At 35.6% G+C, this 26028-nt stretch overlaps 1 protein-coding gene across 6 annotated transcripts in view; it reads left to right on the forward strand.

The window, feature by feature from the left end:
- PAM (peptidylglycine alpha-amidating monooxygenase) overlaps positions 1 to 26028 on the forward strand; it is a 95503-nt gene that overhangs the window by 60105 nt on the left and 9370 nt on the right. For 3 of the 6 annotated variants that reach the window (XM_018072852.2, XM_018072854.2, XM_018072853.2), the window contains exons 14-21: positions 426 to 497; positions 741 to 812; positions 11455 to 11760; positions 16731 to 16860; positions 21794 to 21910; positions 22433 to 22505; positions 23796 to 24003; positions 24680 to 24880. In XM_018072852.2, the coding sequence (XP_017928341.1) occupies positions 426 to 497; positions 741 to 812; positions 11455 to 11760; positions 16731 to 16860; positions 21794 to 21910; positions 22433 to 22505; positions 23796 to 24003; positions 24680 to 24880 (1179 nt within the window). The remainder of the gene's footprint in view (positions 1 to 425; positions 498 to 740; positions 813 to 11454; positions 11761 to 16730; positions 16861 to 21793; positions 21911 to 22432; positions 22506 to 23795; positions 24004 to 24679; positions 24881 to 26028) is intronic. The other 3 variants (XM_018072855.2, XM_018072856.2, XM_018072857.2) reach the window with 2 other exon arrangements.

Consider the following 26028-nt stretch of genomic DNA (forward strand, 5'->3'; position numbering starts at 1 on the left):
GTTCATTTTGGTGGAAATGTGTGCCATAGTCTTTTGTCCATTTCTTCCTAATGTTGACTTCCAGCTTCCAACATTTTTATAGCTGTATAAGCTGTGTACCCTAAAGATTGGCCTCTTTTTCTGTGCTAAACTTTATATTAACAATTTTTTAATGTTTGCCTATTTCCTACAAAACCGAATCGTAACATTTCCATAGTTTTTGGATCCCACTGCCTTATGGAAGGAATTGGATGTTTACATTGAACATTAGTAGTCATATAAGCTGCAGCAACAGTATTATACAGAAGTAATCTTACTGCTGCATTGTTTGGTAAACTTTGAATGGATATGTTCATTTCAGAAGGGCATTTTTTTCCCCAGTAGGGAGGTGCTCAATTGCCTTCACATGCAGAGGTTAACATCATATCCTAAAACCCCTTTTTCAGAAACCAAGGATAGTGATACAAGTTCCTTGCTGCAGCAGGCCAAAAAAGAAGAGGAAGAGATTTTGGATCAGGGTATGTGCTTGTTTATTTCTGTGCACATCTTTTATTTCTGTGTTTATTTCTGTTTCTATGCTTGAAGTACAAATCTTAACTTTTTATTCCAGTTCTTTTACTGCTGCATTGTTTGGTACAACTACTATGGATAGATAAAAATACGAAATGTTCATTATAGAGGGGCATTTTTTCCCCAGTAGGGAGATACTCAATTCCCTTCACATGCAGAGGATAACATCATATCCTAAACCTATTTTTCAGAAACCAAGGATGGTGATAGAAGTTCTTTGCTGCAGCAGGCAAAAAAAGAAGAGAAAGAGATTTTGGATCAGGGTAGGTACCTGTTTATTTCTATGTCAAGTAAAGGACTCACTAATGTAAAATACTGATAAGTTATATCCTGATTGCTAATGAGTTATAAATTTTTTAATTTATTTCTCTTTAATTGATACAATTTGCAATGTTCTGTGAAGCTAATATGGTTTAATGCTATATAAATAATAATAAAAAAAGAATAGTCTACCGCTGATCTCTAACCTTGCAAGTAAAATTTATGAGTGCATTTTAATCTCATTAGGTTTTCCTGTTCTTTGTTTAATTTTCTAACAAAGGTTAAAATTTATGTGTGCGTGCATATATTCTATAAGTAATGCTCTGCTCTTAGCTCTTCAGTGATTTCTCACTTTGTATTACTACATATGTAACAGGGGAAAATGTTCTTATGCTTCATTATTGTACATGCAGTGGGTTGAGTACAGCTAATGTTTAATACTGAATTATTTTTTGTTGTATTTGTGTATATGTGCATATATGCCTACCGACTCATGCAGAAATGTGTGTAGTACTTAGTTGCAGAAAAAAATCCAGGACTGTTATAAACCTTTCAGAAATACTCTGAATATTATTTATGTTTCGGAGATACATTAAGACTGTACTTTAAAGTTCTTTTGAGTCATATGCTATTAGATAAATACTGCTTTAGTGTCAAGATTTTTCTTGGCACTAAGAAGACGTCTCATCAGCTACAGTTTCATACCCTTTTCATTGAACAGTGTTGAAGTTCAAAGACTAAATAAAGGCAAATTTCCTTTTGCCTTTAAGGAAAGCAAAGATTGAGAGCAAAGTGTTTAGAATTTTCGGTAATGTCTCACAAAGGGGTTAGATTTTATATGTACTCTGCCACTTTGCAGAGTTAACTCAATTAGGTTACAGTTACATAAAAAGTAGCTTCTAGAGTGTAAAATCATCTTGACTCAAGGTCAGGTGAACACCTAGGGACAATATTTGCAATGACATACCCTAAATTTGTCTTAGTCAATTCAAGATGTGTTTTTTAAGAAAGAAAAACAATTCAAACTCCTTAAGCATGTTTCAGAGCAGAATGAGCTATTTTTTTTCCAAATTTACATCAAGAATTATGCTGACAAGCTGCTTCACCCTTATGTTACTAATAAGTGCATCGACATTTGGTCAAAGTTCTGGTTATCTGTGTGTTTTGTTGAATTCATTAGTATTTGAAAAAAAATGTTGAAACAAGGTCCTGCTTTTAAAATCTTTTTCATTTGTCTTTGAAATGTATTTCAAAGGCATGGTTCTGCAATGCAGTTTGGTTTGCTGAGACCACTGTTTAGTATATATCCTCATCTAACATGTTTCTATGGAAACACAGTGCATTGTTTTGTCCATTTGAAATCAGTTGGGTTCATGATATGACATACCAAAACACAAGAGTTGCTGTGAGAGAATTTCATTTCATATTCTTAATTGTCAGCTTAAGGTAAATTCTTCCATCGTTTACAGGAGCCTATCTTCAATTTTATATTGATACAACTCTGACTTCAGTTGAATTATGTCCGAGAAAGCAAAAAGAAAAAAAAAGCAAAATGAAAAATCAGATCAGGTTTGATTTTGGTTTTGTCTCCAAAGAGGGAAAGTTGGGTGGCTGGTTTAAAAAGCGTGTTTTGGTTCTGCAAGCACATGAGCACCTGATAAGATAAACTGGGAAAACCAGGAGCTGAAAACAGTCTGCTAAAATGCTATAAAAATTACATAGCAATTGGAGTCAGTTTTGTGGGGCAATCAGTTTTATGCAGTTGTGCTGCCAATTTGTCCATCTCCTCAAGTAAATTTAGTGAGTCAGCCAATATCAACCAAATTTGAACAAGGCCTTAATGACAAGAAAATTCTATAGGTTGGAGGGACCGAGGGGAGACCTCCTAAGCTTCACAGAAGAAAATACCTTAGCCACTGAGGCTAAGGTCATTATACAAATTCAAACTTTCACTGAGGTAAAGGACGTAAGTCTTTCCATTTATGGTCTGGCGTGACATACTGTGTGTGATAACCTTATCTACAAAACACAGAGCTACTAAAACTGAGGCTTTGATTAGTTCCGTTGCTGCTGAGCTGTTGCTCAGTAAATTCCGCTTTTGATTTGCTCTGAAGAAAGCACTTCAACAATTTTTCCATAATTCTGTGTTTTATCTTGCATGTGTTTCTTTCCTCTATGATTCACTATGTTGTAGCAACTTATGTTTCCCTTCTTAGTTTCAGGTAACCAAAGTAAACACTGTTACTTCACTAAAACTGAAATAGTTGTTAAATTATGCTGCCATGGAGGTACTTACAAATCTGGGGGTTAGAGGTGTCCTCAAAGAGACAATTTTTATGTTAGTATTCTTAAATCTAGGCATTTGCCTCAAAAAGGGAAAACAAAAAATCCTGCCATGTATCTGCCTGCTAATACTATGTGTATCACATGTTTGCCTGGGCATAGGTTTAGTGGTACCTCCTGCCACACAAGTAGTTTATTATATTGGTACCTCCAGATATTATCATGGCTTTTACATTAAATTTTCGATTTCATTATCTTCACTCATCAGAAGCACATTAACAAGCAATGCAAATATATTGAAATAGGCAGTAAACATCACAAAGCAAAGCACCACTCCACATCAAGATAAAGCTAAATCCCTGTCATGTTAAAATTTAACTGAACTTACCTTCATGAAAGTGACCTCATTATATTGTTTCTGAAACAGCAGCATCATTGTATGGTGAAGGTAAACTGTTCATAGGAAGTGAATTATTGTAGGAAATGCAACTAATTTAAACATTTGCACATATTGGAGAGTTTACTGTTCCTGCCAAAGCACAAGGTCCATAGTAAAACAAATACTATGAATGTTTATTTTTTGTTCATCAGTAGAAGTTTGATTTAATTGTACTCAATAGAGACAGCAGTGCTGTGGTGGTTTTTTGTTCATCACTTTCCTGGCTGTAAGCTGTGGCATAATATAGTATAATGGAGTTCTGGTTTGTTTTGGTGTGCAAGCAGTGAAGCAGCCTTTACTACTGAGAAATTTCACTGCTGGTGTACCTGAAAGCTGTGCATATAAACATTAAAAACATAATAGGAAGAGTAGATTCTTTAAAACAAGGAAGAAATAGACAGGCGATGGTTAATCAGATGTCCAGTACTTAGTTTGTTGGCTGGCTCACAATATGGAATCTCATTAGATGTAATCATAAACTTTTTGAAGCAGAAGGGGCAAATTTTTTTCCTGGTAAAATAAGTATAATTGTGTTCTAATGTTTTAAAGGAAAATTTGAGGTTGGCTTGAGCTAAAAATTTGCTAGCAGCATATAAACCAAAAATTAGATTTTGGGTTTGTTTTGGAAGAGTGTGTGTAGGCCTGTATACACTACTTACACATATATGGGAGAAAAAAGAGAATTTTCATTTTACTTCTGGTATTATGTTTATTGTGACAGTTACAAAAGTCCATTTTTACTTCTCTCTGACTTAGGGAACTGAGGAGTTAGTACCAAAATAGTTACATATTTTTTGCCTCTGATGATGAAATCTGAAGTGAGAGTCAAAATAGCAGTTCTTTTGCTCTCAGGATTAGTCAGTTGTACTGCCAGTGTAGTGGGGTTTTTTCCCTTATCCCTCATTATTTCATGATTGCCATGAGAACAAGTTATTCCAGGAGTTCAAATGGGAAAGTTCAATGTAAGTGAACTTAAGATCTCTATTTTGGAATGTCTCAGATAGACTCATGCTAAGTGTTTTAACTGAAATCCTGTTAAGCCTCATACATTTAAAATAATATTATAGTTTGAGTCCAGCATTCAGAAGTTACTGAGCTGGGAAACTAAAATGTCTGCTCTGAGTTGTTCAGTTGGGCATTTCTGTGAAAAGCTCATACAATAAAACTGTACTGAATGAGGTTTTTTTGTATCTGGGATAGAAATTTCCAATTGATTTAAGTGCAAGAACAAGGTATAGCTCCTCCTCTTTCTGCCTCATCTCTCTTTTGCTTCCTTCAGGAAAAAAAAAGGGTGGGGGGAATGTGAAGGGAGGCCTACAATGTCTTGTGGGATAGGTGTTGAAGAGGAAGAGAGAATCAGTGTGCAGGTACTTAGTTTTTCAAGCAGAGCAGCAACTTTCAATGAAGTGGTGTATTTTTTTCGTAATATTATATGACAAATCTGTGCAAGGAACATCAACCAATGAGACTTGGTGTATTTTTCTGCCAGCACAGGTTACATTACTTTCTAAAATGAACTTGTCATAATTTTGTTGTTTGTCTGGTTGTAAAAAAACAGAGGAGCTCAGTTTGGTAGGTAGTTTAAAATTCTTAGGAGAGGCTCAAACCAGAAGACAGATTCACTTTCCAGTATTGGTGTGGGTTGCATAGAATGAAATTAGAGACTATTTTAGATTAAGGCCTGACATACAAGAAAATCTTCGGATGTTTTCAGGCTTGGGATGCATGTTTGGTGCTCAGAGATAATATGAGGTCCCTTAAATAGAGTACAAAAGTAAGATAAAAGTGACTGAATTAAACCTTGGAAGAAACTGCTACTGAAAGATACTCAGAGCGATACACATCATTAAAGAATTGTAATTAGGAAGATTCAGAATCTCAGAGAATTTGCTTGCTGTTTCAGCACTGAGTGATCCTGCTCGAAGTTGTAAATAAAAGATGAGTCTTTGATCTGGTTAGGATAAGGTAATCTCTATAAAAGCATCTTCAGCACATACCTAAGCAGGAAAAGAATATAACAAGCGTGGAAAGAAGTAATTTTAAATTCAGTGTTTCAGTCTTCACCGTCTGACACTTGGTTTATGTTCTCTGGTTCTTAAAACTGTAGAGGGATATTTCCTTTGTATTTTCTGTCATATAAAGGCTACTTATCAATGAAAACTACAAAAACTACTTTTAATATCATTAGCATGTCTGAAGAAATGGAAAGTGTACACTGTATTAGTACAGGAAGAGTTCAGAGAAATTATGAAGTCATATCCCAAATTTAAACCAAACCAACATTATATATTTATTGTTGTTGTTGTTGTTGGCAAAATGTTTTCCTTTTTTATAATTTTTCTGTCTTTCGGGTTTTTTTAAATAAAGCATAATGATGCTTAAAAGAAAGAAATTGAAGATAGCAGAACTACTTTTCATAATAAACATACTCTCACATATGTCATTTTGTGAGTCTAAATGTATTTAAAAGTATGTACTGCATGAAATAGAAATTTGAGTGGAACTGGTGTACCCTGTGCCTGAATTACCAATGTCTGTAATATATCCAAATGAGTACAGTAAGGTCCTGTTTAGTAAAACCGTTGTGTTTATTACTAGTCATCTAGCAGTAGCTGATAAATATATTTTATTGTAACAAAATGATTGGTGCTTGTCATGAACTTATTACTGATTGGGAAGAAAAGAAAAGAATAGGGCAGTTAGATATCTGCAAGCAGCTTTGGGTTTGAGTCTCAGGTTCTGATTTGGTGATGAACACGTATCTGTAACAAAGTGTAATCCTCAGTGAAGATTCTTTGTCTTCCTTCATACTGAGCTTTAACATTTCCCAGTTACAAACTCCTATAACCCATTGATTTTAAAAACTGTGCTTGAACTCTCAAAACGTTTCTACATTAAAATATTTTGACAGATTAAGAAAAAACAAAAAAGGATGAATAAAACCTGAAGGAAGTGCATTTACATTGCAGTAGTAGTAAACCCCCTTGTTAGGGACATGCAGACATAGAAAACAAGAGAAGCTTTTTTTTTTTTTTACCTTTTCTTCCATCCTTTTTTTAGCTCTGTAAGCTGCTTAGAAATGCCTTGAGAGCAGATGCAATTCCTGGTTCTTCAGACATGTCAGTTTGGCTGTGCTGTAAGTGCAGATTACTTAGGGCAGTGAGGATGGCCAAGAATCTCTAGAGTAGCTTAATCTTTTCATTTCCTATCTATTTCTTCCAGCCCCTCAAATCCCTTCAGAAAGAAAACAATCTTAATATTACTTAATATTTTTTGGTTCTCATGAATCTTTCCAATGCTTTCATCAAAGCAACAGATTAGATCATGATTTGCAGGAAAAATAATAGCAGACTAGAAGACATTTTGGAAATTGTTTTGGCCCGTTATGTCAAACTGTGTCCAGGCATTAGACCTTATTCACTTATGCAATGTCTTTCCATGCCTTTATTCCCTTCTTTTATACCAACAATGTTATCTTATGTATGCCTGTTACAGTGACCTTGGTAGCTTCATCTAGGAGCCAAAGAAGGCAAAGAAAATTAATATTACATGGACATTACATGAGCTTTAAAGTGAGGCAAATGACATAGTCGTAGACCATGTCATTTAGACCATGATTTCAGTACTTAGGAAAAGGCAGAATCCCTGACCACTTTTGCCAGTTGAACCCACTGAACAAGAAGCATGCAGTCTCAGAATACGCTCCATTTTATTCAGAGATAATTGGGAAGCCCAAAGTTAGCTATGAAAGGTTCTTTCCCGATCCTATTATGATAGGACCAAGACATAAGTTTGGAAGGAACAACATAAAGTCTGGAATGCCAGTAACAGGCTGGGGAGCCTATCTGAACTGTCTCAGTGACACTGTGCAGGCATTATGATAAAAATAGAGATTCTGGAGATGAAAATTCTCAGACACCACCACAGTGTCTTGCCTTTTTTTCTAAAATGCAGCAAAATGAGTTTCACCTATGTATCTTAACAGGTACTCATTCAGGCTCTCTGGACAGGCTTACCGTGGCTGAAATTCCCAGCTATGTAGCTTGATCCTGCAGCACCATGGCTAGATACTTCATCTAAACTGGATACTGGTGCTTCCATCAGCACAGTGGTGTGCTGCTGAAGGACCACGGACAGCGACTGCTCACTGCAGATTGAGGAACTTGTGCTCTAGCACTGGAAAAAAAAGGACTGGTTTTAGACATAGAATCCTAGAACATCTCGATTTGGAAGAGACCTATAAGGATCGTTAAGACCAACTCCCTGCTCCTCACAGGACTGCCTAAAACTAAACCACATGACTAAAAACATTACATATGTAAACTGCTTTATTAACCTTAAACTAATCTGACCTTGTATTGAGATCAGATGAAGTTCAACTCATGTTTTTCAATGAAGTTGCCAATGTTATGATTTTATTTGTTTGTACAACTGTTTACCAAAATGCTGTTCTGTAGAAGAGTTTTGCTAGTGTAAAACCACCATCAGAAGTTTAAACTTACTGGAATATGGTTGTGCATTGTTTCATTCTGGAGATGTTGGTCTCAACTGCTATCACTTCTTCCAGAAGAGAGTAAACTTGTAGGTATTTATAACCAATCATCTTTTATGCAGAGGGAAGTGTTCTGATAGCTTACCAATAAGAGATGCCTGTAAGTATCCTCTCTGAAAGTGACCTAATCAAGCAGCTTCCCAGACACTGCACTGGTAGAATACGTTTTTTTCAATAAGAGAAGTTGTTTATTCACCCATGTCTTCGTCCAGTCATATCCAGGCATTCTAAAGTCCAGGCTGACTCATCTCAAATAAGACCAAACAGATGACACATTGCATCTTGCTACTGTTCCTTTCCCACTGAGCATCTTCAGGCAAGCAACATCTTTCAACTGTTCCAGCTGGTAAAAGACAACTGTAAAGCAGCAACACAAGATTGTGCTTTGATGTTTGCTGGATGTTGCTTTGCAGAGAGCAACTGTTAATCAGAATCAACATGAGTCTGCTATTTGCTAGTTAATCTGTAGTGAATTCTGAGCTACTTCTTAAAATTACACTGCTTACAAATTTGTTGGAATCTGCCTAGAGATCACGAGCAAAGCTGAAAAATGTTGGTCTCAGATAATATGGGACCTCCATTCAATGTGTGGACTTCAGGCTACAGCTGCATACATTATTAATCAGGAAACTTAAATTCTTCACTTTGACATCCGCACACATCTGTGCTATGTAAATGCTCTTGAGTTGTTCAAGATGCCAAGAAATTGACAGAAGACTTCAGCCTTGTGTTTGTGCCAAGAATATTGAGATACTGGGCAGATATGTAGATGGATATCTTTTAGACTTAAGGTATAGAGATTTCATACTCATTTCCTCAAACACATTTACTTGAGGAAAGGATTGCAATTCAGGACACTTCCACTCTCTCAGGCACACCTTTTTCCATACATTCAAACAGTTCTTAAATATCTGCTGTGGTTACAGAACCCCTAGTTAATGAAAGCACCAACAGGACAAGCTCAGCTTAGAAAATATCTCATTTATAGCTACTGATAGCAATGTACTCAAACTGGCTTACTCTGTACTCCACTGTTTGAAGGTTCCTCATATATTTTATGATTATTGAATCAGTGCTGATCAACCTACTTGGAGTTGAATCCCTGATTAACAGCTTCTATAAAGACTACTAGAATTTCTTATTTTTCTTAAAAATTGTTCTCTGGACTTGCCTTGGTTTTAAGTTGAATTCCCTTGCTGTCTTTTATTCTTGTCCTCTATTGAGCCCTATGTTGTACCAGTTTGTTTTGTAGGAGCTAATATCAGACAAGTAAGCTAAAGCTCTTTTTTATCTGTTTTGTGTGGTTGCACAGCAGAGGTAGAATGCAATGCCTTTGGCTGAAGCACGAAGCTGTCAAACTTCTTCATTCAAGTAGAATGAGCATATGTGCTGTGAGTTAGGGTTCTGAAACCTTTATACAAACTGTAGTATGCTGTCCTTTTGCAACCACTAATTACAAGTTAGTTGATTAGACTGTTGGCACAGAAATAGGAGAGGGTGAGCTGGGCAACTATCACTAAACTTGCTTTTAAAAGGCCTGCAGTTTAAAATAGGCTAGACTTGCTGATTAAAGGGTGATTTTTCACAGTTATGTTGAGCAGAACACTGCTTTTACCACTGAGACCTCTTGTTGGAAATAATTGTTTGTAGGGAAGTCGTTGGCCTGTGAGTCTCTAGCCATAGATAAAACTAAAACATTTGTACATATGAAACACATTTATTTTTTCAAATGTTGGAAAAAAAGGCCAATATAGAGTATTTTAGTACCAAATGTTTCCTAAGTAAAGGAAATTCCAGCTGTTTCTACTTCAGCACCAATTATTGGATGCTTTAAGTAGAGACTGTAGAACCTGATTAATGTAATTGGAAACCTTTCTCAGAATAAATAGGGTTTCTATCCAAAACTCCTATGATATCATAGTTCTAAAATATTTGGATTTGTTTTGAATCAGTACTTGGACTCGTTGAATGACAATATTAAGATGATGGGGTGCTCTAGCTTCACAATTGCATTTGAAGCAAATAATTCATATTTGTTATGTAGCTTAACGATTTTCTCTCTAATTTGCTTTGTTAATTTCATTGAAATGGGCCTTGTTTCTTCAGTAATTATTTTCTGACAGAAGATGTCATCTGGGATATTTCATTTCCAAGGGCAAGGAATGGAATCCTACTCAAAATCATTGAAGTGGGACTGTTTAATAATATGACAGATCCTTTTAGGTTCATTTACAAGACTTAATTTACTCTGTCCCAGGCTGCAAGTGATGATTTCTGGTTCTGGATGGTTTTTTGGGGGTTTTTTCCTTTGTTTTGTTTTTTTGTTTGTTTGTTTCTTGTGAAAGCTTCATTAGTTATAGTTTTGCTTTTCTAGAAAATGTCTTATACAGCCTGCCATAGAATAATACAAATTTTTAGTTGAATGAATTGTACTTGCAATAGAAGTATACCTACTTGCATTAACTCTTAAAGCACACTGAATGTCTCTTTCCATTCAAATGATGCAGTTGATTTTAAGCCAAGATACTTGGTTAATAAATTCTGTTTTCATTTTTTATGCTTTGAGCTATTATTCTGGAATTAACTGAAATTCTTGTTGATGCTTAAGAATGTTATGGAGATAAAAATACTGTTCCCTGCATTGCCAGATGATATCATGGCTAAAGACTGTTATCATTTGGATTAAGAGGAGGGACAGGACTCAGACTGAATTGATAAATGCAAGTTTAATGGATCATTCTGTTTTACTAGTTTGTCTTTTTTCTACAGTGGGTGCTATGGAATCTGTTTGCAAATGTGAAATTTTGGTTTTTTACAGCCTAAGCTTCTTATACATGACAGATTTCAAAACCATATGCTTTGAAATGTATTATGATGGTCTATTATTGTCTTTGTAAGCAAAAAATTGATAAAACTATACAATTTTTCCCTCTTTGTTTTGTGAAAATATAGTAACTCTACAGTAGCCTGGAAAATCCAGATAATTCCATCATAAGTATTCTTTTACTGAAATGTGCATACTATTTTCCTTTTCCCTTTCTCTTTTTCTCTTCCCTTTCCCTTTTCGTTTTTCTCTTGTTCCATGTTTCCAAGAACATTTGTACAGAGGTGATGATTTTTTGATGCCAGAGTATCAGGTAAAAGTGGGAATTTGTATGTGATGTAAAGTCAATAACAATTTGAGTTTATCTTTCGTACCAGAAACTCATTCAGTTCCTGAGGCTGGAACAGTTCCTCTTTACTACTTTTACCAATAACTGTTTGAATAACTTTGTTACTGTATATTTTGCTGAAGCTTTCTAAAGTTACACAGTTTGTTATAATTATTTCTCTTCCTCCTTTCCTGTTATCTTTTCTCTTTTCTGTACAGGTGATTTCTATTCACTCCTTTCCAAGCTGCTAGGAGAAAGGGAAGATGTTGTGCATATGCATAAGCATAAACCTACAGAAAAGGCAGAATCGGATCTTGTAGCTGAGATTGCTAATGTAGTCCAAAAGAAGGATCTTGCCAGAGAGATCACAAATCATGATGAGAGGGACAATACTATTCTTCTCAGAGACAGAATTCACAAATTTCACAGACTAGAGTCTACTTTGAGGCCACCAGAAAACAGACTTTTCTCTTTGCAACAGTCTAAACATGGTGAGGGAAGCTGGGAAAAAGAACATACAGGAGGTGGGTTAGGTGTTAATTTTGTACAATGAAATGCACTGTAAGAGCTGTGATCCACATTAGCAAAATCTGAAGGGAGTATCAGTTGAGGCTCGGTGGAAGTATTTTACATGACAGTTTTCCTAATTATGGAAGTGTTCTCCCTCTAGAGTTGTTTCATTGGGGTTCTTTCCCCCTCCATGTGTCAAGAAAGAAAGTCTACTGATGGCACAATACCAGTACTTTCTGGACAATATTTTTTACTCTGAAGACTTTTACTTAATGATTTTATATCAGTTATACTAAAACAAGGTAAATACAGGTTATAGTCACAGGAAATGAAGAACTTTATTGCAAGTAACTACTATTAAATGGTCAATGGAATAATCAATACATTTTATGAAGTTTTCTGATTAACTTCGTTTGTCAGATACACAATTTTATAAAAGGTATTCCTGCAATTCTATCGGATATTTTTTCTCTCATTCAGAAAGAGCAGTAGTTAATCCTGAAAAGTTCTTCAGAAGTAAAATTTTCTGCATATTTATTTCAAATTGGGCTTGACTATCCAAATATTCTCAGACAGGCTGTTTTATTATTCTAGAATTACAGTTGTTTCCCTTCAGGTTTCTAAGACAGCAGAAACCATGGAACTATTGTGTTTGTTTTACTTGCATTTTGGTCTCTGTGATATTGACTGTGCTTAGCCTTACCTGCTAATGTGGAAAGCCAGATAATGCAGCATATGACAAGTATCTCGTAAAATAAACTGGAATGTATGCATGGAAGCCATCTGTATGTGTAAGCTGTGGCCACATATGCCTGCTTTTTTGTTGCAACCACCCAGCCTGATGTTTCTAAGTACTCTTGTACACAAATGTGTTTTATTCATAATCCACTTGATTTTTGTTTCTGTTCGTAATGTTAACATGTATTGTCTCCACTTATATGAGACTCTGTTACAATAATCAAGCTTAGCAAAATCCTGGATTTGTGTTCAACTGAAAAGTAAAGACAAGGACTTTCCAATGCTATGTTATGCTATGCACTTAAAGTAGAGCCGATTGACATAGGGGCAAAAGAACAGGTGGGATGTTACCATGTGCCTGACAGAAGTGTAAATCATAAATAATTCCATAAACGTCGCTGGAATTAAGTGCTCAGAAGAGCCAAGTGCATGAGCATTTCTGCAAAAGCAGTTAGCTCAGACTAATAACACATGGTATGTAGTAGGCAAAGACAAAAATTCCCTTCTGTTTTCACTGATTCAGAGGAGAAAGTCTCAGTGAACTAAATAAATGGCTTAGTGTGGCACATCTCATGGCATGAATTCTAACTACAGAAAGCATTTGCTTGGCTACATTAGTAGCCATATATTCATACGTGGGTAATTTGTTGGTGGAGGATTAGTTAATAAAAGGACTTTCAAATGATGCGATTTTGAGATACAGCAGAAAAGAAAACTCAAATTTCCTTAATTAGCATTGTTTGGGGGGGAGGTTAGTGCCTGCGATACTTCTAAGGACAGAAGTTCTGACCTGAAAAAGGTGCCAGCGCCATCTTTTGGCAAAAGAACTTTTGTAGCAATAACATCTTTAAGCACGTTTAGTTTCTGCTTAGGGAAGTATTTACATATGTAAGAACAAAATCTTCCATAACACAATTTTCCTCTTCAGAGGAAGAAGTGGAACTTAAAGTTGTCTTAATTTAAGAAAAAAATTGCACCCTTTGTAAAATTCTTTACTATATTGAATTGAAAAAATTCCCAGTATTCTTAGGGCAAGACATTGTTGTTAAATTAATTTCAATTAACTGTTCAATAATTACCAGAATTAAAATAGTTTAACATTTTTACTCTTGCGAATATTTCAATTTTAAACATGTAACTGTCCTGAAAAAGCAAATGGCCAATATGTTAAGTTGTTATAAATGTTATGTTTGTAACTTTATACTACTTCCTGGTTGCTACCCTGAGACTGGTCACTAATCAGTCAAGTTGTTTAACATGCAACCAGTACAATTATAACTCCTAATTAAGGCAAAGAGTGTAATTTTCCAATTTTAAAAACTTCTTTGTGCAGTGCTTCCTTAGATTTGTCAAGATTCAAATTATTACTCTGGTGGTAGAGAGTAATGCAATATGACTTAAAATTTGTAATGCTAAAAGCTTGAAAGATCTTTCAGGGAATTCTGGACAGCGAATTGTAATTTTGCCAATAAATAAGGCTTTAATCTTTCATTTGTGGAGGATTACAGGATGACTTGGATGTTCTAAATCTATGTCATTCTTTATTTAATTTTTTTTATATGAAAGGAACTACTCTAAATTGAAAGAAGGAAGATCTGGTACTTAGGGATCTCATTTACAACAAAACTGGTGATCTTTTTAAAGAAATTGTAAATTATTTTAATGGGAAAAGTAATTTTCTTTGGTCTCACGTGAAACTATTCTGTAGACCACTTATTTTTGTAGGGAAATAGTAATAAGTCTTAGATAAACGAAGTCTAAATTTAGTGAGATTTTGTAAAAAGCTAGTTGCCTTAAGATAAACCTGTATCAAAGGACTTTCAGTATGAGACTTGCAAAGGGAAAAGAAAATGTAACAATACTTAACCAATTGTGGAAACATTTGATGAAATCTAAAGGTTGTGTAGAGGCTGGAGGTCTCATGATAAATTGTATTTCACTGTACATTCGATCTGTCAGAAATCTTTTAGTACATGCCTTTTGGGAGACTAAATTTTACAGAAGCCAAAATTTAGGGTTCCTATGTTCAGCCTTTTATTTTTTTCTAGTTTTTTTGAAAAGGCTTGGGAACTAAGGGGCACTCTAACATGAAACATAGACAAGTTTACTTCAATTTAGCTTGAACTGATATGGGATGAGCAAGTGAGGAAGCATACACTGGATTTCCCTCTTTTTATTCCTTTCAAAATCCAAGCATCCATGAATATACCTGGCACTGCACCTGCTGTGATCAACTGAACTGAGCAGAAGGGTGTATATATATCAATTTTTTCGTAATGGCTTTTATTTTAGCTTGGAGCTTTTGTTCAGCTAAGATTTCTACAGAGCAGAACATCTTATTTTAGAAGTTTCTGATTACTGTCTTGGATTCACTACAGTTGCCTTAGGTTTATTTTGGGTTTGTGTAAACCTCTAGATTTTTTCTGTCACCAACTCTAGCTATGGTATCTAAAACTCCTATCTCCTAGTTTGCACTAGGTTTTCAGCACTGATTTTGTATTTCCATTGTGTAGATTGTGGAGAATGATTTTCCCTCCACTGCATCCTTGTAGTTACTGCTCAGACTGCATCTCTTCCAAGTGAGATGGAAGGGGAGGGTATGCTTATCACAACAGATGGGTTGCACAGGTGGCCTATAGATTTTAGACATTGTGTTCCATTTAATTTTTGCTTTCATTGAAAGATCACTTCCAGCTGAACCCTCTCAAACTCCTTGGGTGCTGTGTGTTAAGGTGTGTGATCTGCCTTTTGTTCAAAGCATGGATGCCCTGGCACTTCATGAGTGTGTTTCACCTGCCCAGATGGTACCCCACTGATTAGTGTTTAGGATCACAGCAAAACTCACAAACTTGGGTGAACTGAAAGTTGAAAAGTACAGCATGATGCTATCAAAACACGTTGAATATTTGTGAAGCAGTTTCACATAACTTCCAAGAGATTGCTTATTACTCAGCATCAGTTTGGCTATATGTACCTACATACAAAGTATGCATTGTAAAAATACTGAATTATGCTGAAAAAATTAATTTCTGAAAGGAAGCAGTGATGGATTTCCTAACATGCAGAAGGCATTTTTGAATTTTTCTTTTTTTCTTTTATTGGAATTAGGGGGACTTTTCTTGTCATTGCATTTTTTATTTTTGGTAATATAGTTCATTTGTCTCAATATACTGCCAGAGCAACGTAGGAGCAACCACTTACAAATAGTATTTAAGCAGTAAGTCTGCGAGAAAATAATCCTTGTAGTTAACTCTCTGCAAATTTTTAAAATTTTTAACTGTTTTTGCCTTTTTTCAGTGTAAGTCTGTTTTTACGTAAAGCAGAGATTGAAGTAACATTATTTTTATCTTTTAAATATTAATTTTTAAGTTGAGACTAAATTAATCTCTCTTAGTTGAGGAGTTTTGTACTTTAAGGCAATCACAAGTATTTGACCTTTCAGTAGTGGTTCACTTGCTGAATCCTGTGCTGTTGATTTAGTATGGAAATCAGATTCATGTTACTCAAAAGCTGTAGAGTATTTCTTCTTAAAAACAGAGTGTTATGCCATAAACAATGACAGATATTCTACCCTTCTTCATCTTTTCAGTCAGATTTAGACATCTGTTTCCTACTTATGCATGTAGTATTTGAATTAGGATATGAGCACTATCCAGAGCTAGTGCATATGTTGGCTGTAAAAAATGTCATAGAAAAACTTCACATAATTACTGTTTTATTTGTTTCTCTTTGCTGTTTTTCTTTTTTCTCTGTATGTTTTTCTTAGTGTTAAAAACTTTATAGAAAAAGAAGATCATGAATCAATCACTTCTACTACATAGTTGATTTAGTCATTCATGTTGTTATGCATTTTTAATAAAACACTGATAGCTTAATGTTTAAATTTGCCTAATTATTTTGGATTGTAGTTGTATATTTTTGTAATCTTTCAGTACAGAAAGTATTTGTAGAGCTCCTAAAAATTCTAGAGTCTGTGTCCATGTATCCTCATAAGATGGAGGAAAAAAAATGGAGTCAAAAGTGGTTTTCTGTCATCCTGTGTGTAGCAAGATGCCAGTGCTTGTTAATGCTTTACTGTATTAGAACTATGCTTGGATTAAATTGCAGTGCATTAATGAAAATACTATATGTAAGAAAATGTCCATGTAATTCCCAATAGTCTGTACCAAATGCCAGTTAACCATGTTTGGTGTTTTTTTATAAATATGCTACATAATTGTCTGGTTTTATTTGTTTTTTTCATCAGATTTTCACATAGAAGAGGCTGTGGAGTGGCCTGGGTTAGACCTCAAACTAGGCCAAGTTTCTGGGTTGGCTCTAGACCCTGAAAATAACCTTGTTATTTTCCATAGAGGTGATCACGTTTGGGATGAAAAGTAAGTAGAGACTCTTGATGAATGGCAAGTTAGAAGGTCAAACTGGTGTGTGCTGTTTGTAGACCTTCTCAAGGAAAGACAGTTCTTTTTCCATTTAAAATTCAGTTCTTTGGCTGAAAGTGCCTTTCAGAGACTCGGAATGGAAGTGGTGACTGACAATTCAAGATGATGGGATTCCTATCTTAAGGCAGTAAGAATGTGACTCCAGAGGAAAAGAATATAGTACATTAGGTCCTTCCTTAAACTGTATGACCATGTTAATATGATATTCACAAAGATTAATCATCCCTACTTCTCCATGGGTTTTAACAGGAGTAATTAGTTTGGGTGAGTGATGTTTTAGTATGGTGTACTGCTATTAGCACTAGGGTTTAAGACAAGCACAGCTAGCTCCAGTGTATCCTCATTCTTCTTTTTGTTTATGTACACTGAACAAAATTGGATTCTTAGAAGATACTCTCTCAAATCAGACTTTGTTCTACTCATTTGACAAAATTTGCTACATTTAGCATCACTTGAACAAAAAAAAAAATGCCCAGACTTTAAAATTGCTGTTTTTCTAGTGTTTGTAAAGTAATATACTCAAAGGTATATTATTTTAAGAACAGACCATTCTGAATGAAGAATACTGTCCTTATTTGTACAGTGTCCTTATGTCTCTGACCTTTAAAATTTTATAGTGTTTATATATCTACACGTTTGAAAAACTTTCATGAAATTGTAATAGGATACTGGAAGGAATTAGTATTAGCCTGTAACATAATATTATGGAGTACCCTTTTTAAATGTGAGGTTTTATCTTCTCTCTAAGCATCTGTTCTCCATATACATAACTAAAAGGCTAATTGGTAAGGAGTTTTTTTCAAATCCCAATGAATTCATTTTAAGGTAACATAGTTTCTAAAAAATGGAAAGGCAGCATTCTCAATGTTATAACAAGAAATTGTGCTTAGAATAGTGTTTTATGAAAGTAAGTAAGTTATTTGGGTTTTCAGCTAAATAACATAATGCAGCAGGTAAGGCAATAATTTACTTCTCATACATTTTTCTCATACATCAGTGAGCTCTCCAGCTCAAGTATACATAAATATAGACTATAAAATTTGAAAGGATAGTGCATTATGCAACTTGTATTACTCAGGCTTTAAGTATTCCATTAAAGCTGATATTGAATTCGGGTTTTTTGTCCTCGGGTTTTTTGTGCATGAATGTGAGTGCTGTTCTTTGTGTTGTTGAAGAAAGAATTGAAAAAATATTTGAAAATAGAATGGTACTTGTATTTTTGAGTGTCTGGCAATTGAGGTATAGCAACAATCCAGAGCACAAAACTTGAGTTGTGGGTGCAGAAGATGATCAGAGTTGTGGTCTGTAGTCTGGAAATCCACATCCCTACCAGCTGTGCTCAGTAGCACTACATGTTCACTTAACTCAGCTTTGTCCTCAGCAGTCACTGTAAGATGTGAGATAAGCTGCTGTTTTGGGCCGTCTGTAAAGGTGACTAAACATTAAATTCTAACTCATGAGAGGTTTTTTTTCACAAGTTTTAGGGGTTTTTATTTCTTTTTGTGAATCACAGTAAATCATTTGGTAGGGGCCCTTAAGTCAGCTAGACTAAAACCACTGTTTTGTACAGAATATGGTGACTTTAAAATGTATTGGGAAAACACGTTGGTGGTTAAGCTGTTGTTCCATATCTTGTGGCACAGAGAAGAGGCACACAAAATGTGCTCACCCAGTCAGCCTTCCCTTTTTGTCTTTGGGTATGTCGTGGGCATAAGAAATTGTTTTGGGTCCCTTTCATGCCTTGTGCTGAAAAAGGAAGGACTAATGGGTGTTCTCATTTGTCAAGAAAAGATTAGTATTTGAAAGGTGTTTATCATGACAGTCATATGGGGGAGGCATAAGAAGTTACGAGGCTTTTAAGTCAACGTTTATCATTTGTTGAAAATACAGTTAATTGAGTATAATATTCCTTGCCAAATCATAAAAGTGATAAATCAATAGCCTGAAAGCCCAGAATTTATTTTCTGTTTTAATGCTTCACCTGCATAGTATAGAAGCAAATTAAAAAAAAATTATCTGTGCTGTTAGGCTATGCACAAATGTTTCCAAGGCATTATTAACATCTGCCACAAAAGGTAGATCCTTGTTTCACTAAATATAGCTGGTTGACTGTGCTGTTGTACATTCAAGGTAACTTCTGTCTGCTTTAGAAAAGCAGTTATGCAGTGACAAGCCCTGTAATATAGTAGCAGCTTTGCAGTGGCAGTAGCATTCCTTCTGCTCCTGATTAAAAAAAAAAGTCATCTTAAATAAGTCAAATTCTTCTACCACATTGTCTCCTCACTTTTGGAACAGTCCTTGCTATATGCAGCATGTGCTGGGCAGAATGAAACAAATCAGAACTATTCAGGTGTCTAAGCAATGAATCAGTTGGAAGTTATTTTGCATTTTATGATGAAAAATATATCCTCTTCATGGAATTTATAAAGAATATATTAAATAATATGGGCTACATTCTTGTTACTGCATTCTTAACAAGATAGACAGGTAAATTCAGGCTGAGCACAGTACCACAATGGTAATGGATATTGATCAAGAATAGAGCTCAGGGTTATGCTTTCAGGTTTTATGAAGTCAGGTGGTCTGTCTAAATTTAATAGGTAGCCCACCAGAAGGATGGTAAATTTAGCAATAATTTATTTGTATTAGTATGAAATGGCCAGCTGAGAAGTAGAAACATAATTGTGGGATTACACTCAGGTTTGAAGTTGGAAATAGTGAAATACGCAGCAGATTTTACTTGTCCTTCAATATGAAAGTTCAGAACCTATTAGAAAACCATGATGCAGAGCAATATGACATATAATAGTAAGGTGTTCAGTTATTCTGGTCTTGATCTTGGTTTTGATCTTGCTCCTTTTAAGCTAGAAGTAGTCAGCATTGTTTATGTTCTTATTTGTCAGTTAAAACAAAGGAACATTGGCTGCCTGGAAATTGGTCTCAAATGCTGGGAGGAAGAGTGACTGTGACTCTGTAGCATGCCAGTTGTCCTCCCTGTCAGACTTCCTTTCTAGGAGAAGATGCATGGAAGATCACTCCCAAAATCTCATTTCAGAGTTCACTAGGCTTTCTTTGCATAACATACCTTACAATCTCTTATTTACACTGAAAGCACTCAGTTCCCAGGAGAGCTGGGAATAGAAGTCTGAACAGCAGTGTTACTAAGAACTGAAATCATAACAAGGAACGACAATAATTATTTTAAGTTGTCTAGATAGTCAGTTCTCCAGAGATACAACTGTGTTTTCTGGTTGTTGTTTTTTTTTTGTACAATACCTACCATCATTGATACTCTTTTCTGTGGTTGTCTGTGTAGATTAAAATAAGATTAGTTCAGTCTATGCAGTGTTGGTTCTCCAGTTGTGGTCATTCATACCTACAGCAAGTCCTTACCAGTGTTGGACTCCTTTTAAAATAAAACTGTTAAAAACCGAGAGAACTTGTTATGGCAGATTACTGTCATTGATGGTAAAGAATAAAACAATTGTTGTCAAACAAGCAGGTACACACCAGTAGGCCATTGTGTGCCAGTACCGTTAATCCAATGTCTCCCTATAGCATGATGGCACCAGAGTGTTTAGGAGAAGTCAGTAGAGAGTTTTAGTAACTCACCTTGGGCTTAACCATTTGTAGTAAAAAAGGATTCTATCAGAAGTGATTTCTGCCAGAAATTAAATAGTTACAAATAGTTACAATAAGTAATGGCAATATCTAAATATTATTTTTTAATCATGGCCTATGCACAAGCTTAAACACATTGTGTCATAGATTCGTCTGGTTATATATGAAGCCAATATTGCTTTTCCACATTAAAAATTCTAGACATATAAATATTTAATGCTATGGAAATGTGAAGCTGCTAGAACTGTACAATATATCATTTTAATAGCTTTATTCATAGGCTTCTCTGTGACTACAAAGTATATTCTTGTTTACCATGTAGCATCAATCATAGCTGGATTTCTCTTGAGATTAACAAATGGATTTAAAAATACAAGGAGTGGGAAGTGGGAAGTATGCCTTGTATTCATGCATTTGTCATCCACAGTCAAATACCATTTTCTAATATTTAGATTTAAATTTTGTTCAACATATTTTACACTCTGTTTACCTTCACTAAACGCTGAGCGTATTTTTTAACAGGTTAGAGTAATAGCCAACTTCTCTGTAAGGGTACAGAAACTATACTTTTGGAAGTATGATACTTTTGTGCCTAGTAAATGTCTTCTGGAAAGTTAGTCCTGGTTCCTTATGTCTGAAATAGTGACATGCTTAAATGTTGTTTATTAATATTTTCCAGGTAGTGTTGTGGGGGTAGAAATACACATCATATCCTATAATCTTCTGTAAGCATACTCAGAGAAGGATAAGAACCATAAGACCTGAATCTTGTACTAGGAAGCTCTAACAAAATATTGAACTGTGTTTGAAAAGAGAAAAAGCAAAAAACACACAAACGGGTACACATTGCCTTAGATGGCACAAAGTATACCTGGTTTTACTGGCACTTATGCCTTGGTCATGAGTTATATTTTTTTCTTAGGCTACATGGTTGGATTTTCCATTTCAGGTTTGCCACGGCAAAGAATCAGAGAAAAAAAAAAAAAGAGGAGTTTTAATTGTTGATTTTCTTAATTCTTGCTGTGTTGATTCAGTGCTCCTTTAGTCTGGAAGTCATAACCTCAGTAGGAAATGCAGACATACAATGCTATTAACTCTCGCAATCATACAGTGATGTAATAAGGCTTATATCTAAAGAAAAAACCAATCCAATAACCCCCCACTGGAATTGAACTACAAAACTAGACTTTCATAAGTTGTATGTATATTTTTCTAATGCTGGCTTTCTATTCCACTGTTTTTTGTGTAGTTCTTTTGACAGCAAATTTGTTTATCAGCAAAGAGGTCTTGGACCAATTGAACAGAACACGATTCTTGTGCTGAATCCAAGTAATGCAAAACTGCTCCATTCCACAGGCAAAAGTCTGTAAGTTTGGGTTTTTTTTGCTTTTATTAATTGAACTAATATTTCTGTATATTTTTACACCAAAGAGTTCCTAAACCCATTTTCATGTGGTTTATATTACATTGTACAATTATAGCCTCTGAGTTTATTTAAATAAATAAATAAATAAATAAAATAAACAACTAATAGAAATAATTTCCCACCTTTACCACCTCTTCTTTCTAGTAATTCATACAATTTAATCTACCACCCAGATGAACAGAAAGCAGAACTCATGAGTATTGTACATTGTCCTCATAGATGCCAAGGTAGCCTGAGTAAGATGCTAGAAATCAACTGAATTTCAAGCTGAGATGCTCTTGTCAAGAAAATTCTATCCTGTAAAGCTGTATTTTTCATTAAATATTAACTGTAGTTATTTTGTACAGCATTTTTTGATCTGTAGGTAAAAAGTGAAATCTTCTTATCTATATAATTTTCTTCCATAAAAATGATTTTAACTTTGTTCTTCTATATTTGTTTCTTCTATATTTGTGCTTGCAGATTTTATTTACCACATGGTTTGAGTATAGATAAAAATGGTAACTACTGGGTCACTGATGTAGCCCTTCATCAGGTATGTGTCTGAAACTTTAGTACCAGGACCTTAATATTTCACAAAAAACTGTTTTTGTTTTCCTAGAGATTTAACATAAATTGCTTATCTAAGCCTGTTAAGAATAATGTTAGAATATGCCTGCAGAAATTCACCCCTGTGCACTTCATGGAATATAGTCCTGTTGAATAATTTGTTACATGGACATAGAATGTAGAAATCATAGAATCATAGAATGGCCTGGGTTGAAGGGACCTTAAAGTTCACCTCATTCCACCCACACCATCCAGTAGGCAAGGTTGCTCAAAGCCCCATCCAACCTGTCCTTGAACACTTTCTGGGATGGGATATCCACAGCTTCTCTGGGCAGCCTGTTCCAGTGCCTCACCACCCTCACAGTAAAGAATTTCTTCATGATATCCAATCTAAATCTACTCTCTTTCATTTTAAAGCCATTCCCCCTTCTCCTGTCCCTATATGTCCTTGTGAAAAGTCCTTTTCCAGGTCTCTTTGAAGTATAGTGGAAGGAGCCCCTTTAAGTACTGGCAGGTGCTATAAAGTCTTCCTGAAGCTTTCTCTTCTCCAGGCTGAACAGCCCTAACTCAGCCTGTCCTTATACAAGAGGTGCTCCATCCCTCTGATCATCTTTGTGGCTTCATCTGGGCCTGCTCCAACAGATCTATGTGCTTTTTCTGTTGGGGCCCCAGAGCTGGATGCAGCTCTGCAGATGGGGTCTCACCAGAGCAGAGTAGAGAGGGAGAATCCCCTCCCTTGACCTGCTGCCCACAGTGCTTTGGATGCAGCCCAGGACATAGTTGCCTTTCTGGGCTGCACTGCTAACTTGTGTTGAGTTTCTGGCCAACCAACACCTTCTCTTCAGGGCTGCTTTCAATCCATTCTCTGCCCAGCCTGTATTTTTTGGCTGGGACTGCCCCAGCACAGGTGCAGGACATTGCTTTTGGTGTCATTGAACTTCACAAGGTTCACATGGGTCCCTTTCAAGCCTGTAAAGACCCCTCTGGGCTTTTCTGCTGCATCTTTTGCTTATTGATGTACTTAAAAGTAGAATGTGAAACTAGCTCATTTACTTTGTAATGACAGGAGAATTATATTTTAAGCAGAAATTTTCTAGAATCCACACTATTGACAAACTGGTAATATATATTATAGTCAATATATTAAGATTATGTTTGGTATATAAATTTACTTTACACACAGTGATAGATATTTTTCCCTAGACAGTCATCCCTCTTAGATTTCACCTACCATAACTGAAACCTCTTCTCTTTTCCTGTTGACTGAAAAAAAAAGGTTTTCAAACTGGGAACAGAAGGCAAAGAACCATTACTGACCTTGGGAGTGGCTTTGCAACCAGGGAGTGACAAAAATCATTTCTGTCAACCAACTGATGTGGCCGTGGATCCAATCACTGGCAGCATTTATGTCTCTGATGGCTACTGTAACAGCCGAATTATTCAGTTCTCTCCAGATGGACTGTACGTGATGCAGTGGGGAGAAGGTACAGTCAGAGCTCTTGACACTTTACCCATACTGCTGTTACCACGAACTCGTCATGAACCACAAGATTGCTGATGTTACTGTTAATTTTTTTAATGAATTTCTATTACTGAAATACCTTCCAGGCCTCACCTGAATTTCAGCCTTGTCATTGCATTCAGATTTTCTCTCGGCTCTTCATACAGCTACTTTTAGTAGTTACATATTTACTGAGATTAAGAAGTGGGGATTTTTTAGCTTGCTTTCAGTATGAGCACTGGCATGTCCTATTTTATCAAGAAAAAGGTCTGACTTTCACAAACGTAATTTTTTTCTTAAACATTTAATAAAATAATATAAGCCTTTATCATTTTTGCAAGATTTATGCCATGATTCCATCTATTTTAAGTTTTATGAATAATTACATTTCTGCCTGACTCAGATTTATGTATCAGGCATTAAACTATGTTGAATATTATAGGGAAATAGCAAATTCATAAATTCAGGATTTACAAAGAAACTGCAGTAAGTTACTGTGATTTATCTACCTAAAACAGTAAAAGTGCTGGAGAAGAAAGCAAGCTGACCTTGGTCTTTTCCTGGTGCTATATTGCCTTATTTGTCATTCTGCTGTTTCTAAGGAAAACTGATCATTTCAGTGCATACTTTAACACAAACCTGGATCTTTTGTATTGCAGAGTCTTCTCTAGGCAGAGCCAGACCTGGACAGTTTCATATCCCCCACAGCTTAGCCCTGATCCCTGACTTCAGTCAGCTGTGCGTTGCAGACCGGGAAAATGGTCGAATTCAGTGCTTCAGATTAGAGACCGGGGAGTTCACAAGAGAGATCAAACACAAATCATTTGGAAGAGAGTTGTTTGCAGTTTCATATGTTCCAGGTAATCTTCCTGTTCTTCAGATTTCAAGTATTTCCTGTGCCAGGATGTCAGAGTGTTTCAGTGTTATTTCATGAAGAGTGCTGTCATGTTATCTTAGGGCAGATATTAATTCTCTTTCAAATTAGACCTGATGCAATGGAAAATTTGAGAGCTACCTGTTTTCCTACTTGCAGATGGGGGAAGCTTGCATATAATCTCTGCTTCTGAGAAATGACTGATTAGACTCCCTAAATGTGATGTCAACAAGCAGATGATCTTGTCGGTTCCTGGTGACTACACAGTCAATTAGTTAATAACAGCATATTATTACTAACAATAACATTTTAAAATATTAATTTCAAACTCCATTGAAGAGAAAAAAAATTAAAATGTTCCAAATTACCAGGAAGGGTTTTGGGTTTCATGAAACAGAAAAACTGAAAGCAAACAGTTTGAAAAACTTGTGGGTTTAATATCACAGTTTAGATTACAATTACTGTATTAAGCTTTGAGATTAGATTTTAATACTGATTCTAAAAGTAATGTAAATGTTAAAACTGGATAAGGAATTTTGGCATGTCTGGCTCCTGATTCCTCAGATTTAATATCAGGGTTATCTCTTTTGCATCTGCCAAGAATGTAAAAAAATACTGTGCTAGAGGAGATACTTGGTACCTCTGGCTCTATCTCTGATGGTGGGAGCAAAAGAGGCATTCTGAGGAGGATGTGTAAGCCTGGCTGCATTTTGTGGCCCATTCCTCTCCTACTCAACATGCATCCACAAGCCATTTATTTAGCAGTGTTAGGAGGTAGACTCTGACCTTGTCTTCATAGTATCTTTCTATAGAGCTATTGCCCATGAGTTTTCTTAGTCTCATTTTGAACTGACTTGTACTGTCTGGCTCATTGGCCTCCTGTGGTTACAGGCTCCAGAAGTTCATTACCTACTTTATTTTTTTTTCATATGAAAAAGTGACCTAGTTTCATTGAGTGCTTCTCAGTCCCAGTATTTGGGAGTTGAATAACAGTTCCACACTCACCAAAGCTGGTGCCTCTTCAACTTGACTTATCCTCCTCAAACCGAAGAACCCCATCCCACCTTGGTCCCTCCTCATAAGCCATTTAATTGCTTCAACCTCTTGAGTATTGTAGTTGCCTTTTCTTGCATC

This window comes from Manacus vitellinus, unplaced genomic scaffold, assembly GCF_001715985.3.
Source record: "Manacus vitellinus isolate BGI_N305 unplaced genomic scaffold, ASM171598v3 scaffold_23_pilon, whole genome shotgun sequence".
Taxonomy (NCBI): Eukaryota; Metazoa; Chordata; class Aves; order Passeriformes; family Pipridae; genus Manacus; species Manacus vitellinus.